At 40.1% G+C, this 20,785-nt stretch overlaps 1 protein-coding gene across 8 annotated transcripts in view; it reads left to right on the plus strand.

Moving 5' to 3' along the window:
* The window catches only part of CHD2 (chromodomain helicase DNA binding protein 2), a 123,422-nt gene that overhangs the window by 20,980 nt on the left and 81,657 nt on the right, over nucleotides 1-20,785 (plus strand). For 2 of the 8 annotated variants that reach the window (XM_060096884.1, XM_060096882.1), the window contains 10 exons: nucleotides 1,297-1,383; nucleotides 3,101-3,162; nucleotides 9,340-9,447; nucleotides 12,635-12,775; nucleotides 14,057-14,190; nucleotides 15,413-15,638; nucleotides 16,960-17,060; nucleotides 18,248-18,292; nucleotides 18,466-18,644; nucleotides 20,589-20,713. In XM_060096884.1, the coding sequence (XP_059952867.1) occupies nucleotides 1,297-1,383; nucleotides 3,101-3,162; nucleotides 9,340-9,447; nucleotides 12,635-12,775; nucleotides 14,057-14,190; nucleotides 15,413-15,638; nucleotides 16,960-17,060; nucleotides 18,248-18,292; nucleotides 18,466-18,644; nucleotides 20,589-20,713 (1,208 nt within the window). Of the gene's footprint in view, nucleotides 1-1,296; nucleotides 1,384-3,100; nucleotides 3,163-7,683; nucleotides 7,747-9,339; nucleotides 9,448-12,634; nucleotides 12,776-14,056; nucleotides 14,191-15,412; nucleotides 15,639-16,959; nucleotides 17,061-18,247; nucleotides 18,293-18,432; nucleotides 18,645-20,588; nucleotides 20,718-20,785 lie in introns of those variants that run through there. The other 6 variants (XM_060096880.1, XM_060096881.1, XM_060096883.1 and 3 more) reach the window with 6 other exon arrangements.

The following is a 20,785-nucleotide window of genomic DNA, read 5'->3' on the forward strand; positions in this document are numbered from 1 at the left end:
GATGCTGGATTACATGATTATATGGTTTCTAGTTCTAAAATGCCTATTCGTAGAGCATCATGCTTGTTACCTTTGGAGGCCTTGTTTTTCTTCAGCTTACTTGGCTTTTTTTTTCTTTTTTTAAAGGCACTGTTGATTATGTCCTTCCTTGGCTTAGTGACATTACGTGTTTTTGGATCGTCTTTCATCATTTTTGTCTTTTTGGGGGTCCATTTTCCACACATTTCATGATGAGCCTCAACCTGTGGCTTCTTGCTTCACTCCAAATATTTTCATGACCTTAGCTGTCAACCGTGTTTCGATGACAAACCCACATTTCTAATCTTGGCTTTCAAGCATCTCTTCTACATGTTTAACGCCTGTTGAGCATCTTCACTTCATTGTTCCACAATCCGTTTAAATTCATTTTGCCTATAGGTGATTGATTTCATTGAAAGAACACACAACATACCTATTAATAGTTATCTGTGGGAAGGAGAGTGAGGCCAGGGGTTAGACTAATTGTTAGAAGTGGAAGAAGGGGGGCCTTTTATAATTTTTTATATTTATTGATTTGAGTCTTTTAATAAAATGGTGTCAGTATATTGTGAAAAAAAATGTTCTCCTCAACTGATTCCTCTTTAAACTTTGATCACTAGTGAGGGCTCTTACTAAAAATCAGGTCTTAAAGGCAAAGGGTTAACTACTGTTAGAGAATAAAATGAAGTGTGCTAGAGCAAGGGTGCCAGTGGGTCTCATTCTGAGAACGTCTAGCTAAACGTTAGAAATACCGAATTTGCCTGTATCTGGCATGTTACACATCCTGAGGAATTAAAAAAAATCTGCAAATGCACTGATTCTTATTTAATGAGAGTTGGTGGTGGGGCCCTGCTGAATTTTTTGAGTTTCTCAGATGAGTCTTGTACAGTCAAAGCTGAAACTGAAAGCATTAGGGACTTAAAATTCATCAGTAAATATTTTGTCTTTAGTGGAAGCAGTTGTTCTCTTATGTTGCCATATTATTCAGCTGTAAGTTTATATTTTAACAATGGGTAAGCAGTGTGACCTCTAGTTTAATGCCATTTAATAATGAAGAGTCATCGTTACAACTTTAATGAGTTCCCAGATAATATGCCTTATTCTTTTTAATAAGATGGTCCTTCACTGTCTCATAAACAAAGCTAACAAAACAACCCTTTTGATATGTAACCAAATAACTAATTGAATTCTCTTAAATTGAAATACATGTTCCAGTAATGTAAATAGTAAATGGGGGTCAAGAAAAAACGATTCATGCGTGGTCTATTAATTTTACAGATGTGGGAAGAATATCCTGATGTTTATGGGGTTAGGCGGTCAAACCGAAGCAGACAAGAACCATCACGATTTAATATTAAGGAGGAGGTAAGAAAAAAAATGTTTTAAGGTGTTACATTCAGACTCCTTAATTATCTTATCCTTTTTGACTCTGATATGTATTACCATTGACGAGACTGAACTTCAGGCATGGGAGTTAAGTGACTTGAAAGTGAGCTTTCTCAATCTAATACAGAAGAAAAGCCACATGTGGCTTTTAAAAAAATAAAATTACCAGAAAGATCATGTCATAGTGAATGCTCTAGTAGAGAGTTAGAATATTATATAGAACTGGCCTCGAATTCTCTTTTTTTCTTTTTTTTTTAAATGTTTCTCATAGTGCAGTTGATTTTAGCAAGAAGTTTACTTTTTAAAATATCTAGTATCTAAATCTTCTAGATTTTGTTACCTGGGTAACTAAGCAAATGTAACAATGGAAGTAGTTTCAGATTTACTGCTGAGAAAGGAAGGAGAGTTTGCTTAACTTAAGTATTTTATTTTACCTAAATGGTTTAAATTTGGTTTCCTAGTTCATTTTTAATGTGTAGTATAAAATGTTTAACACATATTTACTCTCTGATCAAATTGTCAGAGATTGAATAGATAGATGGTTTTTAAAATTAGTGTTATGTACTGGGTTCTGTTGTTTCTATAGAATCAGACCTTTTCTCAGTTTGTGTGATGTTTTTACGGAAATCCTCTTAAGTTTTACCTCTACGTTAGGTTTATAGACTGCATTCTGAAGACACGTTCTTTGGTCTCTCAGTGAAATGTCCCCTCTCTGCATTCTTAGGAGAACTTTGCTATTCTTAAATATATAATATCTTTCTGATGAAAGTTAAATATTAGTAGGCAAAGGTTAGTGAGTTTGGGGTAGTAAATACACTTAAAAAATTTAATTGACTGTAACACCTGCATTGCATTTATGGTGTTTTATTTTCAGTGACCTCTGAGCCGGTTTACCTTAGCTACCTTTCTTTTGTCCATGTTGGTTATAACCAACCACATCTTTTCTCTTTTGTGTATAAATTAACACATTCTCTGTAGGGCAGAAGACTAACAGCAATGGGAGTAGTTTGCCAATTTGCTTAACTTGGGGGAAAAAAGAGTTGTTAAAATGTCTGTGACTGTAAACTTACTTGGCCTAGTGCTTTTAGCAGAGGGCTGCTGGCTCATGACTGAACATGCTCTTTAATGAGTCTGAAATGAAACAGGTCCGTAGTCACCGCCTTTAATGGCACACTAAATGTGTGTGGCATTTTTGTGTGACAGTCTATATCTGCAGCATCCAGTTTGGTCGCCATTAGACATGTGTCTTTCAAAATGTGTATTAATTAAATTTAGGTAAAATGAAAAATCCATTCCTTAGTCACACCAGCCACATTTCAGGGGCTCAGTCACGTGTGGCTGCTGGCTGCTCTGTGGGCCACTGCAGATACAGGACATGTCCATCATCACAGAAAATTTTATTGGACTGTGTTCTTTCAGAAGTCAAGCTGAAAAAAATATTTCCTGGCATTTGTGTTCTTGCAGAAGTCAAGCTGAAAGAAATATTTCCTGGCGTTAGAAGTAACTTAGCAGTAACAGACAAATTAATTTTCAAAGCAAAAGAAGAGTGAGCACCACCAATCAGATGCTTAGGTTTCTTTCTGTCTAAAAACTCATACTGAATATATTGAGTAGATTGTTGAACCAGGGGGTAGTGTTATCCCTAACAACTGTGAATTAAAGTCTGTAATCATTTTTTCCCCCTCACACACTGAAGGCAAGTAGCGGGTCTGAGAGTGGGAGCCCAAAAAGAAGAGGCCAGAGGCAGCTGAAAAAACAGTAAGTCTTTCATGGGGGAAATTACTTAATTTGGTAGTTTGGAACATGTGAGCATTTCTGGGACTGCCTTCATTGTGTCTGTAGCGCAGCCCAGGGCCCAGAGTCCGCTTTTGTCACTTGCTATCTTGGATTCCTGTTCATCTGAATCTGCTGCAGCAGCAGTGGCATTTGAAGCCCAGGATTCTTAGTTTTTCACGTGTAGGTGTTAGGCTACTTTTTGGGGCAAACCCCAGCTATTCCATCTGATTTGCCCAGTTAGCCCAATTATTTTTTTTCTTAAAAATGTGCACAAATATCAAGCATATAGGCATTTGGTATTCTCTTCTAGATAAACAAGGAACACATTTAGATTGGCTGTTTTTCCTTTTCATTTGTTCTTTGTGTTGGCATGGCAAAGTTATATTGGTTGGACACCCATTTTAGTATGAAATTTCACATTGTTGTTTCCATGTAATTTTACTATTGCAGTTCATAAGCCAGAAAATTTTAATTCATGGGCTTAATGTGAAATCCGTTTATGATATAGATTATATATTTGTTATTTTAAAACTTAAAAAATTCTACTTATGGTAAAAAAAATTTGACTTTTTTTGGGGGGAGAAATAATTAAAAAAATCTTTTTTGGGGGAATGTGTGGATCCCTTTGACAAACTGAATTCTACAGCCCGTCTCCTCAGAAAAATACTCAAAACTCTGCACACAATTCAGGGGGTTCTCATGGTAAACGATTGTCCTTGGCTCCCACTGAGAGCCCCAGTTATATATTCTCTGTTTTAAAGTATTAGTGATCCTTAATTTAAGTGTTTGGCCTAAAGCAAAGTAATGTGAGTTTTTAAAATCCATTTCCTCCTCTCCAAAATAGAGTAATACTTATTCTGCTGACCTAACAGGGTTATTAGAAACTATGCTAAGAAAAGTCAAGTAGTATTTAATATTGCCCTGCCCAGAGGGCATACGATTTTCATTTGTGTTTTAAATATTTCGTTAGAGTTGGAGAAATGATAACTGAAGGCAAGCCTGTACTTCTTGGCAGCTCAGAATTCTCTTGTTCCCCAGTCCCAGGGCCTGCTTGGGAGACTCTGTTCTCAGCTTCCCAGGCTGATGGCCTTTTGGGGGCTTTTGGGAAGTCCATGCATGTGCTTTTTCCTCCACCGTCTGGCTACATTCTGCTGGTCTCTTGGCTGTACTTGAAAACGTGAACTCCTCATTTTTTTTCTTTCTTTTTTTTGGCCGTGCTGCATTAATTCCCCAACCAGGGATCGAACCCGTGTCCCCTGCAGTGGAAGTGTGGAGTCTTACCTACTGGACTGCCGGGAAGTCCCTGAACTCCTCATTTTAATGGCTTTATCTGGGTGTGGAGAAGCCTTCCATTTTTTCAGTCCCTGTGTAACACATCGGACTTACTCTTTTGACTGGCTTCTGGCTTCTATATTTACTTTCCCTCTCCTATCAATCCTGAGAGCTCTCCAAAGTTGGCAACTCTCAGTGGCCTTCATGGACCTTTCTTTCCCTTGAGTAGAACCTTTTCATTCCTTGTGGGGGGTTTGTGTCTTCTGTGATGCTGCTTTTCTACCCCTGGGTGCTTCCATAAGAACTTAGCATAAGCTGAGGTTCTCCTCATGCTTGTTTATTTGGGCCCTGGGCTGGCCTCACTTCTTGTAATCCTCTGGGCAGCTGGAGAGTACTAGGGCTTATGGGGACCTCTCTCCTTCTAACATTAATTAGAGGAGGTCCTACAACTGCTAAGGCTCAGGTTGCAAGGCATAGCACTACAGGGGCCTCTGTGATCTGAGCAAGGGTAACAACCCAGTGTGTGTGCACATGAATTTCAGAATTGAGAGACTCACTCAAAGGGAGTGGAAATTTGGAAATATTAGCACAGGGAAGTGTTTTTCTGAAACCCTGCCCTACAGATTGTATCACAGATTTTAAAGTTTTTAAAAGGAGCCATTTTAAAACTTTTTTTTGGAATTAATTTCAAACTGGAAAAATTGTAAGAATAAGAGTAGTACAAAGAATGCCTGTGTACTTTACTGAGATTTACCGTTGGTTACCATTTTTGCCCCATTTGCTTTATCGTTGTGGGTGCTCTCCTTAAATATTGCACACATGTTTCAGACTAAGATTCATACATCAAGGTCTTTCACCCCCGAGTACTAAGTGTGTATTTCCTAAGAATAAGGATGTTTTTTTTCATAAGCACAATACAGTTTTAACGTAAATAGATTTAACATTGCTACAACCCCTTTGTCTAATTTATATTCCCATTTTGTCAGTCAACCCAATAATGTCTTTCATAATATTTTTCCACCCCCAGGACAGGATCCAATCTAGGGTTAAATATGTGTTAGTTGTCAGGTTTCATTAATCTAGAGCACTTTCACAGACTTTCTTTGCTTTTATGACATCGTTACTTCTGAAGTACAGTCTTGGAAGGGAGTAACTCTCCTTGAGTCATGTGAATTAGCATTTTAAAAGCTTAGAAGAGGAAAACATTTTTTGAATTAGTTGGCAGTGTTGAAAATTGAGGGATGGTATGTAAGAATCTAGATTTCTAGTTTTTGAGAAAAGCTGTCAATGCTGCCCCATATAACACTGGTCTTTGTAACCTTTGGAGAGGCCGTGAGTTCTCCATTTGACCCCATTTACGGTCCTTACCTGGCCCCAGTGGGTATTTGAGATTATAACCCCTGACTTAAAGTCATACAAACAAAATTTTGAGTTTTGCTTCACCCACTCATGCTGTTTTGATCATTGAACCCCCTTTTTTTTTTTTTTTGCGGTACGCGGGCCTCTCACTGTTGTGGCCTCTCCCGTTGTGGAGCACAGGCTCCGGATGTGCAGGCTCAGCGGCCATAGCTCACGGGCCCAGCCACTCCGCGGCATGTGGGATCTTCCTGGACCGGGGCATGAACCCGTGTCCCCTGCATTGGCAGGCGGACTCCCAGCCACTGCGCCACCAGGGAAGCCCCCATTGAACCCTTTTTTTATGTAGTCCCTATTCATGTTATCCTAATCTGTGAAATGTTGTACGGAATTTCTCCTGACTCGTTACGGTCCCAGTAGTGCTTACCCCCACTGTACGGTGGTTCCAAAACCCTCTCTCCCAACTGGAATTTTAAAAAGTATTTCAGCTGTAATCATTTGAAGTTATTCTCCTGGGATTATAGTTATTTTTCCCTTTCCACTGCTTTGAATTGAAAGTCTGTCACAGTCCTGTGACAGTGGAAGAGAATCCTCATTAGCCCCAGATTTCCCCTCTTCACTGGGACTTGGTACTGAAAGGCATTCTCTTCGGGAAAATCTACTGAAAATCAGTGAAGTTAAAGCAACTCTTTCCCTCTTTTCCTTACCTGCCTTCTAAAGTGGAGGAGAAAGGAGTTCCCTTCTTTGAGCTCTTAGAGACAGTTAATAGGAAGCCTCAGTGGCTCTTGACCAGAGTTTAGGCCCATTTTATTTAAAAATGGCTTTTGTTCCTTCCCTCCTTTACAGTTCAGATTTGATTTGTGTCCTACCAACCACCTTTTCTTAGTAAAGGAAGAAAACTATACCCAGTTAACTTGCATTCTGACTTTTTCCTATCTATTTATATTGCCTTGAGGCCTCAGTGGCCAAATCTTGGTAGTTTTCTCCCCAGTTCCCAAAATTTTGGCAAAAATTCCATTGATTCCCTTTTAGGGAATCCCATTGATGGCCTCTTAGAGCTGAATCTGGCAATTCAAGTCTCCTTTAATGTATGAAAAATATTTTAATCACGATCTCATATTTTAGGCTTCTCTTCATTGTAGCCCAGCATATAATACACGGCTTAGTCAGGGAGTCTCCCTCATAAAATTTGCATTATATGAGAAGCTAGCAAACTAGAAATGGACATTGGTTTCACTTGTTGGAGAGCCAGGGTTGGGCAGTAATCTTTTTGTAATTGATTGCCCTTTTCACCCCTTACACAAAATGACTTAGTATTGCTGGTTGTAACTTACTTTTTTCCCCCCTCTATTCTGGAAAATTAAAATGAAATTTGAAGTAATCCAGCCAATTTCAAATACACATACATAAGACTCATTTAGATCTTTTAGGCCTCTGATTGTTCAGATCCTCCCAGAATGTATAAGCCTGGCTTTAATGTTTGCAGATTCTGTGGTCTTCAGTAGGTTATGGTTGAGAGTAGCAGGGTTGGGGATTTGACATGTACCAAACAGCTTTAGTTCTCCCTGGTCTTGAGTTTCCCCCTACCTGGGAAGAGGACTTGGGACCAGACGATTTGCTAATTTTTTGTACATTCTTATATTGGTAGATTCTAAGTCCTCCTGGTTGTTTGTAAGTCTACAAATCTGCAGTTTAACTGGAAAACTAGACTCAACATCCATTCTCTCAGTGTTTACTGCCGGTTTAGTCTCCTAAAGTTATGGAAGTGGACCTTATTAGCTACCCTGATATAGATTCTCAATTTCTGGCAGAGTTATGTAAATTACAAATAATACTTGACTGTGGATCTTTCTCATCTGATCTGCTCTCCCTTAGGTCTTACGTGCATGTTCTTTCAAGCTTGTTGCCTGTGAAACCACTTCTCTCCAGTTTGACTGTGTGAGTTCCTTCTAAAGGGTAAACTGTTCTGGACTTGGCCCAAGGGAGACTGTAGCCTTAGGTGCCAATCTCCCAATTGCTGGAGACATCTTCCTTTTTTCCTTCCTGGCCATCACCATCTATTCCTTGGATTCCTTAGCAGACATTTATTGTACGAGGCTCTAGGCAAGGAGAATAAAGCAGGTGCCCAGAGTATAGTTTGCTTTAAAGAGAGAGTGAAGGATATTAGGTGACAATAGTAGGCCTTAATATCTTACCAGTCTGCTTCCAAAAGCACCCTACCTGTCTGACAGTCTGATAGGACTCATTCTTTAATTATTTCTTTATTTAACAAAGATGTATCTCCATTTGCCTGCCTTTGTGCTAAGCTCTGGTACAAAGATACCCTGCCCACATATAGTGACCTACTATTAGGTAAATGGATATGAAATGGTAGTGCCAGTAGAACTTGAGTAATGTACGTAGAAGTGCTCTACTGCGTTTTCATGGAAGGCTTGAAAAACATTTTTTCCCGTAATGTTTCCACTAATTCAAGTGCAGGGTGGCTCCTGGACCTGTTAGGAAGGTTCTTCACTTATTACTTTGACTTACTCTCCCATGAAGAATATTGATTTGACTTTGCAACTTGGCAAGAGTTGTCTTTAGCATAACCTCATTTTCTATACATAGACCCAGAGGCACAATGGTAATTGTTTTGTTTAGAGAACCCCAGGTTCTTGCCTATTAAGTTTTTTTTTTTCCTCTAGATATTTCATGCCCAGTAGCTATTATATATGCTCCTTCCTTCTTTCCTGCAGGTGAGAAATGAGCTGAGTTTATGTGATGTCTTGTTTGGTATTCAAGTAAACTTCAAAAACTGTTTGGGGATAGTAGGGCACCTATAGGGTATGGCTCTCCCAAGTCTTCTACGATCTCGAGGAGCAAAAGAACACCTACTATATTTAATAATAATAATAATAATAATTATTATTATTATTTTTTGTGGTACGCGGGGCTCTCACTGTTGAGGCGTCTCCCCCTGCGGTGCACAGGCTCCAGATACGCAGGCTCAGTGGCTATGGCTCACGGGCCCAGCCCTCCGCGGCATGTGGGATCCTCCCGGACCGGAGCATGAACCCGTGTCCCCTGCATCCGCAGGCGGACTCTCAACCACTGCACCACCAGGGAAGCCCCCAAAAATCTCTTTTAATAAGCCCTTGAGGTGGTTCTGATCCATGCTAAAATTTGAGAACCTCTGATTTAGTATATATTATGGCTTCAATCTGGTCAATGATAGTAGTAAATAAAAACAGAATATTAGAGATTTAGCAGCATTTTTTTTTCAGAACAAATGGTTTAAAAAATACAGCCTTAGCTTCCATTTTCATTTATTTTTGATACCAGATATAAAATAGGAATAGATATTACACAGCCCAGGAAGGAACACAAGCAAAATTTAAATGGAGCTAGAACAAATCTTTTAGCATAATATCTAGAATATACATGTTCTGCCTTTTTGGCTAATCAGATTGTCAGATTTGTCAGATTCTTCAAGCTAAACAATCTTGAAGAATTCTTTTAGAAAAAAAAATTTTGCTTTGCTTTTGATCACAGAGAAAAATGGAAACGGGAGCCCTCAGAAGATGAACAGGAACAAGGCACCAGTGCAGAGAGCGAACCAGAGCAAAAAAAAGTGAAAGCCAGAAGACCTGTCCCCAGAAGGTGCAGTGTTTGCTTGAACATCTCTGCTTCTGGTCGAGCTTAGTTTGTGTTAGATTGAGAAGGACGATGTAGTGCTAATCCGAGGGCCTTAATTGCTGGGGTACAGTGTGTTGTGATTCCGGATTTTGAATGCCTGGATAACTTCTTGCCAGCCTGCATCATTAGCAAGTAATTCGATTACTGAGCTACTTATATTGATTTTGTGTGTTTGCATGGTACGTAGCTCAAGAGTGGATCTTACTGTTCATACTCCAGGCAGACTAGTTATGAGGAGCGAATGTATCTTCCACTCTTAAAAAAAGCTCCCTGTGTATTTGACTAGTGTACAAGTTCTTTTTGGGAGAAAGAATTGTTAAGTTTAATTGGCTGGTTCAAAGCATACTTTACTGTTTGTTATCCTGTTCTCATAATCTTTATAACGTTAAGCAGAGAATCTGTGCAGGGAAGGAAGTAGGTGGAGATGAGAGGAAACTGGTAATTTTTGATCAGACATATGGCAATGAAAGGTACTGGTGATGGGGAATGGAAGGCAGGAGGCAGAGAGGCCCCAGGAAAATTTACCTCCTTGCAGTATTGCTTAGGATGTGTTTGGCAAATATTGACTTTGGGCCAGATCCCACTCACCACCTATTTTTGTATGGCCTGCGAACTGAATATAGTTTTTATAGGTGAACATTTGTAGTTTGGTGATGGGGAACACTAAATTTGAACCCTAGCGAAGTGAAATGTTATCCCTTCGAAAAGAATTCTATTCTCGTTAGTAGATGTTGTATCACACAACAATGATTATTGTACTCAATGATTATTATTATTTTGTTTTGACTTTCGTCAATAAAATATTTGTTAAAATTTATCTTCTCTTGTTATATAAGTACCTATGTAGTGGCCTCAACTTTGCCTCTTGTCTGAGAAAGTAAAAAATACTTATCCTCTGGCCATTTACAGCAAACCTGTGTCTATCCCTGGCTTAGGACGTTGTACCTGACCCCTCACCTCACACCCCAGCAGGGAAATTCATCAGTGAGTTTTGTCTCCTTCCTTCTCAGTTTCAGTTCTCAGGGCTGGAATCTACTCCAGTTCTGTCTTCTAGATTTTACCCATCATTTATTGAATCTTTGATCATCTGTCTGTGTAGTGTTGGTTATGGCAGGTATGAGAGAAACAGGTGACTATGATTGTGAGTTTCCGTCTCCCTCTTTCTCCTTTCACCTTTTTACCACTGATGGAGGACTTGGGGATTTCCTTTTGAGAGCTCCTAGTCTGTGGCTCTCAGTCCTGGCTGCAGGGAAGTCACTAGAGGGGCCACCTCCTCAGTCCGTTCCATTGGTCTGTGGCAGGGCACAGTCTCTCAGGTAGCCTTCCTGGTATATTTAATGTACATAGGAGAAAAATGTATGTGTAGTTATTTCTTGTCCTTTACTTCCTTTATACAGATGATGGCATTCCATGTGTCATCTTCTGCATTTTTCTTTCATTATCTTGGAAATCTTTCGTTATCAATGCACACAAAACTCCCTTTTTTATGGTTGCGTAGTATTCTGTTTATTGAACTAGTTCCCAGTTGATGAATGTTTAGTTTTTCCAATCTTTTGTTATTGCAAATGCCACAGTGAATACCTTACTGTGCCTGTATCAGTCTATATCTGTAAAGTCAATTCCCAGAAATAAAATTGTTATATTTGTAATTTTTTTAAAAAAATTAATTTTATCTATTTATTTATTTTTGCCCGCGTTGGGTCTTTGTTGCTGTACACAGGCTTTCTCTAGCTGTGGCGAGCGGGGGCCACTCTTCCTTGCGGTGTGCGTGCCTCTCATTGCGGTGGCTTCTCCTGTTGCAGAGCACGGGCTCGGCGCAGGGCTTCAGTAGTTGTGGCTTGCGGGCTCTAGAGCGCACGCTCAGTAGTTGTGGTGCACGGGCTTAATTGCTCTGTGGCATGTGGGATCTTCCTGGACCAGGGCTCGAACCCGTGTCCTCTGCATTGGCAGGCGGTTTCCCAACCACTGCGCCACCAGGGAAGCCCTGTAATTTTTTTTTTTTTTTTTTTTGCGGTATGCGGGCCTCTCACTGTTGTGGCCTCCCCCGTTGCGGAGCACAGGCTCCGGACGCGCAGGCTCCGGTCGCGCAGGCTCCGGACGCACAGGCTCAGCGGCCATGGCTCACGGGCCCAGCCGCTCCGCGGCATATGGGATCCTCCCAGACCGGGGCACGAACCCGTATCCCCTGCATCGGCAGGCGGACTCTCAACCACTTGCGCCACCAGGGAGGCCCAAGCCCTGTAATTTTGATAGATTATTTCCAAATTGCCCACCAGAGAGCTGCCATCAGCAACGTGCTGCATGTGTATTTTTATGTCAGGTGATCCTGAGGAACAGTTGAGAACCGTTGCCTCAGAACCCACAGTACAGTTGTCCCTTCGTCCCTGCGGGGAATTGGTTCCAGGACCCTTGTAGATACCGGAATCTGCAGATGCTCAAGTCGCTTCCTTATATAAAGTGCTATAGTATTTTCGTATAATCTATGCATCTCCTTCCGTATACTTTAATCATCTGTTGATTACTTATAATACCTAATACAATGTAAATGCTATGTAAATAGCTGCTAATGCTCAGCAAATTCAAATTTTACATTTTGGAACTTTGTGGAATTTTTTTTTGTAAATACATTTTTTTTTTTTTTTTTTCTTTTTGCGGTATGTGGGCCTCTCACTGTTGTGGCCTCCCCCGCTGCGGAGCACAGGCTCCGGATGCGCAGGCCCAGCGGCCATGGCTCACGGGCCCAGCCGCTCCGCGGCATATGGGATCCTCCCAGACCGGGGCACGAACCCGTATCCCCTGCATCGGCAGGCGGACTCTCAACCACTGCGCCACCAGGGAGGCCCGCAAATACATTTTTGATCCATGGTTGGTTGAATATGCAGATGTGGAACCTGCAGATACAGAGGGCTGACTGTATTCCTATAAATGACTGAAGGGTATTAGCAGTAGAATCACTTTCATGTTTCTAGTGAAGCAGATCTCTAGTGAATTAGAATTTCAGGGAATGGGACTTGGGAATATTCATGTCTAACATTCCCCTGGTTAATTCCTATGTATGAACCCTGCTCTGGGAAATAACAATTATATAGATTTGAAGTAGACAACAGATGATAAAGTAAGGACTTTGCCATTTTTTCTTTTCTCATTTTAGAGCAATGCCCAAACCTCGTGTTAAAAAGCAACCTAAGACTCAGCGTGGAAAGAGGAAAAAGCAAGATTCTTCTGATGATGAGGATGAAGATGATGAAGCTCCCAAAAGGCAGACTCGCCGCAGAGCGGCTAAAAATGTTAGGTAGGTGATGCCCCAGAAGGTTTTCATTAGTGTGAAGGGAAGGTGATAGTGTAGTTGGCTAGAGCTTGGTTCTGATAAGTCCAGGATTAGGCATTTGATAGGTAAAAATAATGACCTGTGTCTTGAGGTTGTATTCGGAAATCTGGTCAGGGTTCTTGCAAAAAGAATGGTTCTGGCCAATAGGAATATGGAAAGAATAGTGATATCTCATTTCAAGCCTTCATTCCTATGAAGAGAACTGCTTTATTTCAAGTTCATGTTTCGTTGAGGTGGTAGTGATGTTATCTTCACTTCATAACATCCTGTTTTAGGAAGGACATTAGGATTGTATTTTCACTTTTGAATTGCTCTTTGAATCAAATTCTTTTAAGTTTCAGCTTATGTATTATTTGGATATAATAATCTTATCAAGCTTACGATACGATATGAAGCATTAATAGAAAATGAAATAAAGGAATAGATATATGCAAACATAAATATTTTACTTTATATGAATCAAAGGGTATTTAATTTCCTTTTAGAGGATATGCAGGTTTCTTTTGGTCTACTTAAAGATGGTGAAGCTGAGTCCTGGAGTTATTAATAACCTGTTCAATGTATCCAGTTAATACTTTGAAAGCTAGGACTAGGTTTTGAGTATGTTAATATCTAGCTTAGCACTTTTTCCTCCTACAGCTATACTGCATCCAGAATTGTGTTTTTCTCTTCTGTAACTCCCAAACCATTTGTTGTTAATATATGGCGGAAGGTTACATTTTAATATTTTATTACCAGGAAGTATGCTCAGTAACTTGAGAATACTTAAATTTCTTATTCTTGTTATTGGGAGACAAAATGCAGGGTCGATACATTCAATCTTAGACCTATTGCTCCGCTTTTATCTAATGGAATACTAGTAATTTTTTTCATTTGTCATGCATTTTCTTTCTTTGTAGTTGTTTTCTTGTTTATACATAGTAATGATCTCATTAAAAAATGAAAACATAGGAGTGTCTTTGTAGTAGTTTTCTATGTCTTGCTTACAGAAATCACTGTAGTCAGTTTCTGTTTTGAAATATGAGTTAACCATGAGTTAGCCTTCCTGCAGCTATCTGTGAACATGCATTAATACTTTAAGCAGGGAAAAAAAAAGAACTTCGAGCCCACTTTATCATGGCTGATCTGCACAACAGCACGTTGGAGCCAAAAGGGTGTGGTTCCTTGTCCTGATGATACTATGTATGGTGGTGTTTGAATCTGAAAAGATAGCTTCTCATTTATTCATCATTATTCCTCATGCAGTTATAAGGAAGACGATGACTTTGAGACTGACTCAGATGACCTCATTGAAATGACTGGGGAAGGAGTTGATGAACAGCAGGATAATAGTGAAACTATTGAAAAGGTCTTAGATTCAAGGCTGGGCAAGAAAGGAGGTATGTGAAGACAACACTTCATTCTTGCCATAGGTGGCAACAGATATTATGGCAGGAAATCCAGATGTATAAACAGGAATAGAATTAAGGATCACCATTGCCGCAGGCACAAGGAACAGCTTACTTTTTGCCAGATTTCTTAATTCCACCTGTGGACAGGGACCCTTCCCCTTGGCCTTTGCTTTTAGCTCCTTGAGTTACTTTGCTCCTCTTTCTGTTTCTGCTTGAATGCTTCACCTTCCTCGTCCATCTCCTTAGCCTGATTCTTGGGTTGCTTCAGGGGCTTCTTGCCACCTTTGCAGCCAGACATGACATCTGCTGCCCCTTCCCTGCCACTGGAAGCTAGCAAATTACTTTTTATATCTGCTCGGTAAGGCCCAAATTTTATGTATTCAGCTCTGAAGTGATGAATTTCAGCCCATGCCCGTATTTGTTGTGAAATGTGGAAGTTTTTCTGACCCACAGAAAAACTGACCTGAGACTACAGGGCTGTGTCCCATATGTCTTTGAGATTTTAAAATTGAGCTGGTTAAAGATGTTTTAATATCTTAAAAACCAGTGATGCAGCAGAGATTCTTGATTATTAACATTAAGTAAATCTACCTTTAGTTACTTGTTTTTGAATCTCCTTGTGATAAGTGTCCAACGGGTTAAATACATATTTGGACAGTAGTGAAGAATTTTTTATATCCAAATTGAGATATCTCACAACTCAGTTTTTTAAAGTAACCTTTCCATATCGGAAATATCAAAATAATACCTAATTCATTTTTCTTTGTCTTTTTTTTTTCATCCAGCCTTACTTGAGGTTAAGAGAGTTAACAGGGAGTTTTGGGTGGATGAGTAATTGGGGAGATTTTAAATTCTCTTACCTTGTTCTTAATATTCCTGGAGAGAGAGACAGATTTGTTTTCTGAGTTAGTAGGGGCCAAAACAAAAGGATATTGCTGTTCCATTTTTATTGTGTTTGGATACAGAGATTTCTTTGATTTCACCAGCAAATTTTGTAATGTTTTAAGTAGTAAAAATTGGGTTTGCATCATGAAAATATTTGAAATTGTTGATCATGTTCATTCTGTATTGTTTATGAATTTCTGCTTATTTCAAGTCAAAGGATTTTGGTGCTTCATCCATAAAGAGACTCTTTAGACATTTGTGTATTTGGGAAGCTTTTCAATGTCTGGTTTAATGTATTTTAAAATTTAACTGAATCCTTTTTCAGCCACTGGAGCTTCTACTACTGTATATGCAGTTGAAGCTAACGGAGACCCTAGTGGTGACTTTGACCCTGAAAAGGATGAAGGCGAAGTCCAGTACCTCATCAAGTGGAAGGGCTGGTCGTATATCCATAGCACGTGGGAGAGTGAAGAGTCCTTACAGCAGCAGAAAGTGAAGGGCCTAAAAAAACTAGAGAACTTCAAGAAGAAAGAGGATGAAATCAAGCAATGGTACATTATCCATCCTGGATAAAAGAAATACATTTGCAGCCTGGAGGAAGGGAAGGTCTTTAACTAGTCCATGGAGATCACAGCTATCCAAATTTTGCCTTTAGCATCTGAATGAACGTGGAGGCATCCACGATTATGTTTTATAAAACTGTGAGCTGAAGATAGTATATATTTTTGTGTATAGCCACCAAGTCTGTAGAGTTTAATAATAACTAGGTTGTGGAGCATTTTTCAGACATGATCTCATTAATCCTCACAGTAATCCTATGAGATCTGTACTGTTGAACAAAATGTTTTTTTGTGGGAAGAGTGAGGTACAGAGCAACTCTGTGAGAGGGCCCAGGATTGGAATTCTGGCAGCCTGAGTGCAAGGCTAACATACTTAAGCACCTTGTACTTTCTGTGGTGGTGCTGGGGTAGCTTGAATGTCAGGAGTTAATATTCTAGAACTCTCTGGGTTATGATATACTTAAAACTAATCTTGGTTTTACACAGTTTACAGAAAGGATGTGACAGATATGTGCTGAAACTGTGAAAGCCTGTTGTTTGTAGTTTACTTACAGCTTTGAACATGCTAGGTTGCATGTGAGACATACATGGGGTCACAGCATGCACACACCTAAACTGACAAAAAGAAGCATAAGTTCCCCCCGAAGACGTGTGTCAGTGTCATGTGATGAGGTTATTTGGTGTTAGGAATAGGGACAAATGGGTTCCAATTCCTATTTTATGACTATGCAAAATATGCTACCTCAGTAAATCAGAAGTTTTTTTCTTTGAGTCAAAAACAAAAATATGTATCCCTAAGATATGGGTAGTTTGTAAAGCGATTAGAATTTTAAAAATCCTTGAAAGCTGTAGTAGTATTTAATTTCAAGTTGCTGGTGTTGTCGTTTTATTAAGTATGAATAACTGGTTTTCTAAAAAAGCCATATTTAATCACACCTAAAGCCCATACATATTTGAAAAAAGGCAGGCTTTCTTGTAAATCTGGAAGAGTTTTATTGTCCTTGTCTATTAAGATATATGAATTTATCACATGAATTCATCACTCAAAATAGTTATTTTTAGGTTTCTTTATTAATGGGCCACATCAGAGAGGACAACTGGTGTGTCCTATAAGTCTAAGGTTTTTAGTGTTTTCTGTAAGTCTTACATGTTTTTCTTAAAATCTCTGGCCTAATTATTAGTAAAAGATTACTAAGGGACATATGAAAGTAAAGACTAAGTTTCCTTTCCTACCTTGACTTTGCATTGATAGATGTATATGGATCCCCCAAATCTAATAAGTATTTATTTTTTCTGTCTGTCTTCTGTCCAGGTTAGGGAAAGTTTCTCCTGAAGATGTGGAATATTTCAACTGCCAACAAGAGCTGGCCTCAGAGCTGAACAAACAGTATCAGATAGTCGAAAGAGTAATAGGTAAGCACATGGAAACTCATCTAAGCAGTGTTTGAGCTCCAGGAGTAATAGAACTTTTTCTTTTGGGAGTAATGTATATATATGGAAAAAATGCGGGACTTCGCTGGTGGCACAGTGGTTAAGACTCTGCGCTCCCGGTGCAGGGGGCCCGGGTTCGATCCCTGATCAGGGAACTAGATCCCACCTGCATGCCACAACTGAGGAGCCTGCCTGCTGCAAGTAAGATCCAGTGCAACCAACCAACCAACCAAATAAATAAATAAATAAATAAATATTAAAAAAAAAACCATTTTTGTAGGTATACTTTTGGAGAATAGACAGATGCCTAGATTTATTTTGAAGGAAAAGCTAACAAGCTTTGCCGGTAGATTTGGAGATGGGGGAAAAAGAAAGAGCTGGTAAGGATGGTGCCAAGATTTTTGACCTGAGCAAATAGGAGACTGGAGGTACCATTTACTGAGATAGAAAGATTAAGGGAAGAGCTGGTTTCTGGAATGGAAATCAAGAACTCATTTTGATACTTGTCAGTTTGATACACTTCTCAGTCATCTAAGTGGATAGTATTGTGAAGGCTGTAGCATATATGAGTCTGGAGTTTAGAACTCAGTCTGGGCTGGAGATTTAAATTTGAGGATATAATCCGTATGTAGATAATATTTAAAGCCTAAGGTTTAATGAGATAATCAAGAATGTGTACGTGGTGATAGTAGAAGTCGGAGGGCATTCTAGCTTTTGGAAGTCAGGAAGAGAAACCAGCAGAGGAGAGTGAGAAAGGACAGCCAGTGAGATAGGGGGAGAGCCGGGAGAGGGAGGTGTGCTGGGAGCCAGGTGCTTCACGCGGCTCGGGCAGGAGGGGGCGCTGCCAGTCAAAGAGGACTGGGACTTGATCCTTCAGCTTGGCAGCAGGCCTGGCCCTGGGGAGATGGACCCATGAGGTGGTGGGGCTACAGGCCTGATGGGGTGGCTTCAGGGGAGAGTGAGGGGACAGTATGAAGAAAGCTCCCCCCGGGAGCCTTGTTGTAAAGGGGGAACAGAGAGATGGGGTAAGTGCTAGATAGGCTGCTTTTTCTTTTCTTTTTTTAAAGATATGAGGTAGTAGAGTATACTTGTACTCTTATTCAAAGGACCTAAAATGTCACCGTTTTCTTGGTTATGGTGATAACTTACCCAGCTTTCCATTTATTTAGCTGTGAAGACGAGCAAATCTACACTGGGTCAAACAGATTTTCCAGGTAAGCAAGACAACTTGTTTATAAATGCTGTTTAGCATTTAAGTGCAGTTCATGTTTTGCAGAATATTTACAGCTTTGCCACATGGTGTTTCCTTGGTCATACATAAAACAGAATGTCACTCCTCTCCTTTAATTGACAGTTGCTGATCTGTACATTTTTATATGTGAAATAGCTCACAGTCGGAAGCCGGCACCTTCCAACGAACCTGAATATCTATGCAAATGGATGGGACTGCCCTATTCAGAGTGCAGCTGGGAAGATGAAGCCTTGATTGGAAAGAAATTCCAGAGCTGCATCGACAGCTTCCATAGTCGGAACAACTCAAAAACCATCCCAACAAGAGAATGCAAGGTGTGCTGACTGCTGGCTTTTGAATTTTCAGGGGAAAGGTGTATTGCTACAAAGGGTTGGCCACATAGATAGATGTTGGGAAAGGAAAACACTACAAAAGTAAGTGATAATTCCTATTTTGAAGTGAAAGAAAATGACTTAACCTTGACATCAAAGGAAAATAATTAAAAGGAGAGGATGAGTTGTATAATGGCTTTGCTGACTTCTTTAATCTTCTTATTTACACAATTAGATATATCTAATATAGAGATATTGCAGAGAATACTGGGAAGAATTAAAGCACTTTAAAGAGAAATGACAGGAAAGAGGAGTGTCTGAATTCTAGGTTATAAACCAAATATATAGGCTCTTTTATTTGCTGGATTGGTTGTATAGTTCCTTTTCTTTCGTTGGAATTCATTCCCTGTGTAAATTGGTATGCTTGGGTCCTCAGTAATAAATGTTTATGTAAGACATGGCCTCTCTCTCCAAGAGTTTGACATTCAAATTCATGGCACCAAGCCTCTATCTGTGAAAAGTAGTGTGTAACTGAAGGTCAATGAGTGTGATAAAGACTATTCCAGAAGTAGGAGTCACTGAGCCACAGGGATCATTGAAGGGGTTTTAAAATGAGGAAATTGTGGTGCTTGAAGTGCCCTGTCCTTGAAGAATTGATTGGAGCTGGTTAGACAGACAGAAGGGGGCCCATGTTATTGGCCTCCCGTGAAAGATATTAAGAGAAAGATGTTCTTATAGTCAGTAGGAGGACCACCGGACCTCAGGGTAGGAAGAGAGGTAGGTGATATTGGCGAGTCACAGTGTGTATGTCTTGAATACCTTGGAGGGTATTTGGATTTTATTCTGTAGGTATTCATAAGCCTACCCTCCTGAGTAGAGCAGCAGGCAGGAAATAGTATTTCGTTTAGGAAGTTTCATCTAACGGCCATGTGTTGGAGACCAGAGTAAGCAGTTGTTATAAAGCCAGAAGGTCCCACCAGGAAGGTGTCGTAGAAGCCCATGGAGGGAGAATTAGTGTGAGGACGGGGCAAGTGGCAGCAGCTGGGGGGTCGGATGGGAGAAGCACTGTGGGGCAGACGTGGCAGAAGTGGACAGCCAGAGGCGTCTGATTCCATTGACTGCCAGCTGCTCACAAAGGAGAGCTGCAACTAACAATAATTACCTTATCAAATACATTACTTGGACGACACTTCTCGTAATGGGGCACTATTCCAGAGAGTGCTAATCTTCAGAGAAATACTCCCTGAAAAAAACACTATTGTGGCCAAATAACTTTGGGAAGTATTCCTGAATGAGTTTCTCCTGTAAGTTCACAGCATACACAAGAATGTTAGACTTTGAAAAGTCATGAGCCGTGAAATTTTTATAAGTTTTTAATCCATTGTTTCCCAAACTGATTTGGCCACAGAATCCACATTTTGTGCACACCACAGAGACATGGCTTCACTCGACTGCCAATTCTTCACACCTCTGGAGGTGAGAGCAGCATCCTTTCCTTCAGAAACCAAAGTCACACAGTTGGGGGTTCAAAGTAGGTGGGCTGCAATTCAGAATTTACAAATGCTGTTATGGTAAAAGTTCCGCTGCATTTAGCATATACAGACTTTCCCAGAGTCATTGTTTAGAGTAAGCTAATGCCAAGATGAAAATAGGAGACTCAACTGCTGTACTGTAGAGATGACGTAAAGTAAGTGCTATTTAATGATGTTCACAAACTTACTTCAGGAAAGGAGCAATAACTAAAAAATATTTCGGGATGCAATCTGGCTTTGGGAACGCAGACCACGATGCAAGAGCTCGTGGTGGGTTGGGTGTGGTTGGTGATTCAGATGTGAAATTTAAATCCTTATGCTTTGGTGTAGAGCACAGAAATCATGGCTAGCATTTTAACATAGGAACAGGAGGAAGGTTTTCTTCAAACCTGGGCTTTTAAATTTTGCATTTCAGGCCCTGAAGCAGAGACCACGATTTGTGGCTTTAAAGAAACAGCCGGCGTATTTAGGAGGAGAGAATCTGGAGCTCCGAGATTATCAGCTAGAAGGTCTCAACTGGCTTGCTCATTCTTGGTGCAAGTAGGTAGAAAAATATGTTTGATGTTTTCTCTACTGTTTCTGGCTTTTTAAAACTGTTAGGTATAAAGAATT

The sequence above is a fragment of the Mesoplodon densirostris genome, chromosome 4 (genome assembly GCF_025265405.1).
Source record: "Mesoplodon densirostris isolate mMesDen1 chromosome 4, mMesDen1 primary haplotype, whole genome shotgun sequence".
Lineage (NCBI taxonomy): Eukaryota > Metazoa > Chordata > Mammalia > Artiodactyla > Ziphiidae > Mesoplodon > Mesoplodon densirostris.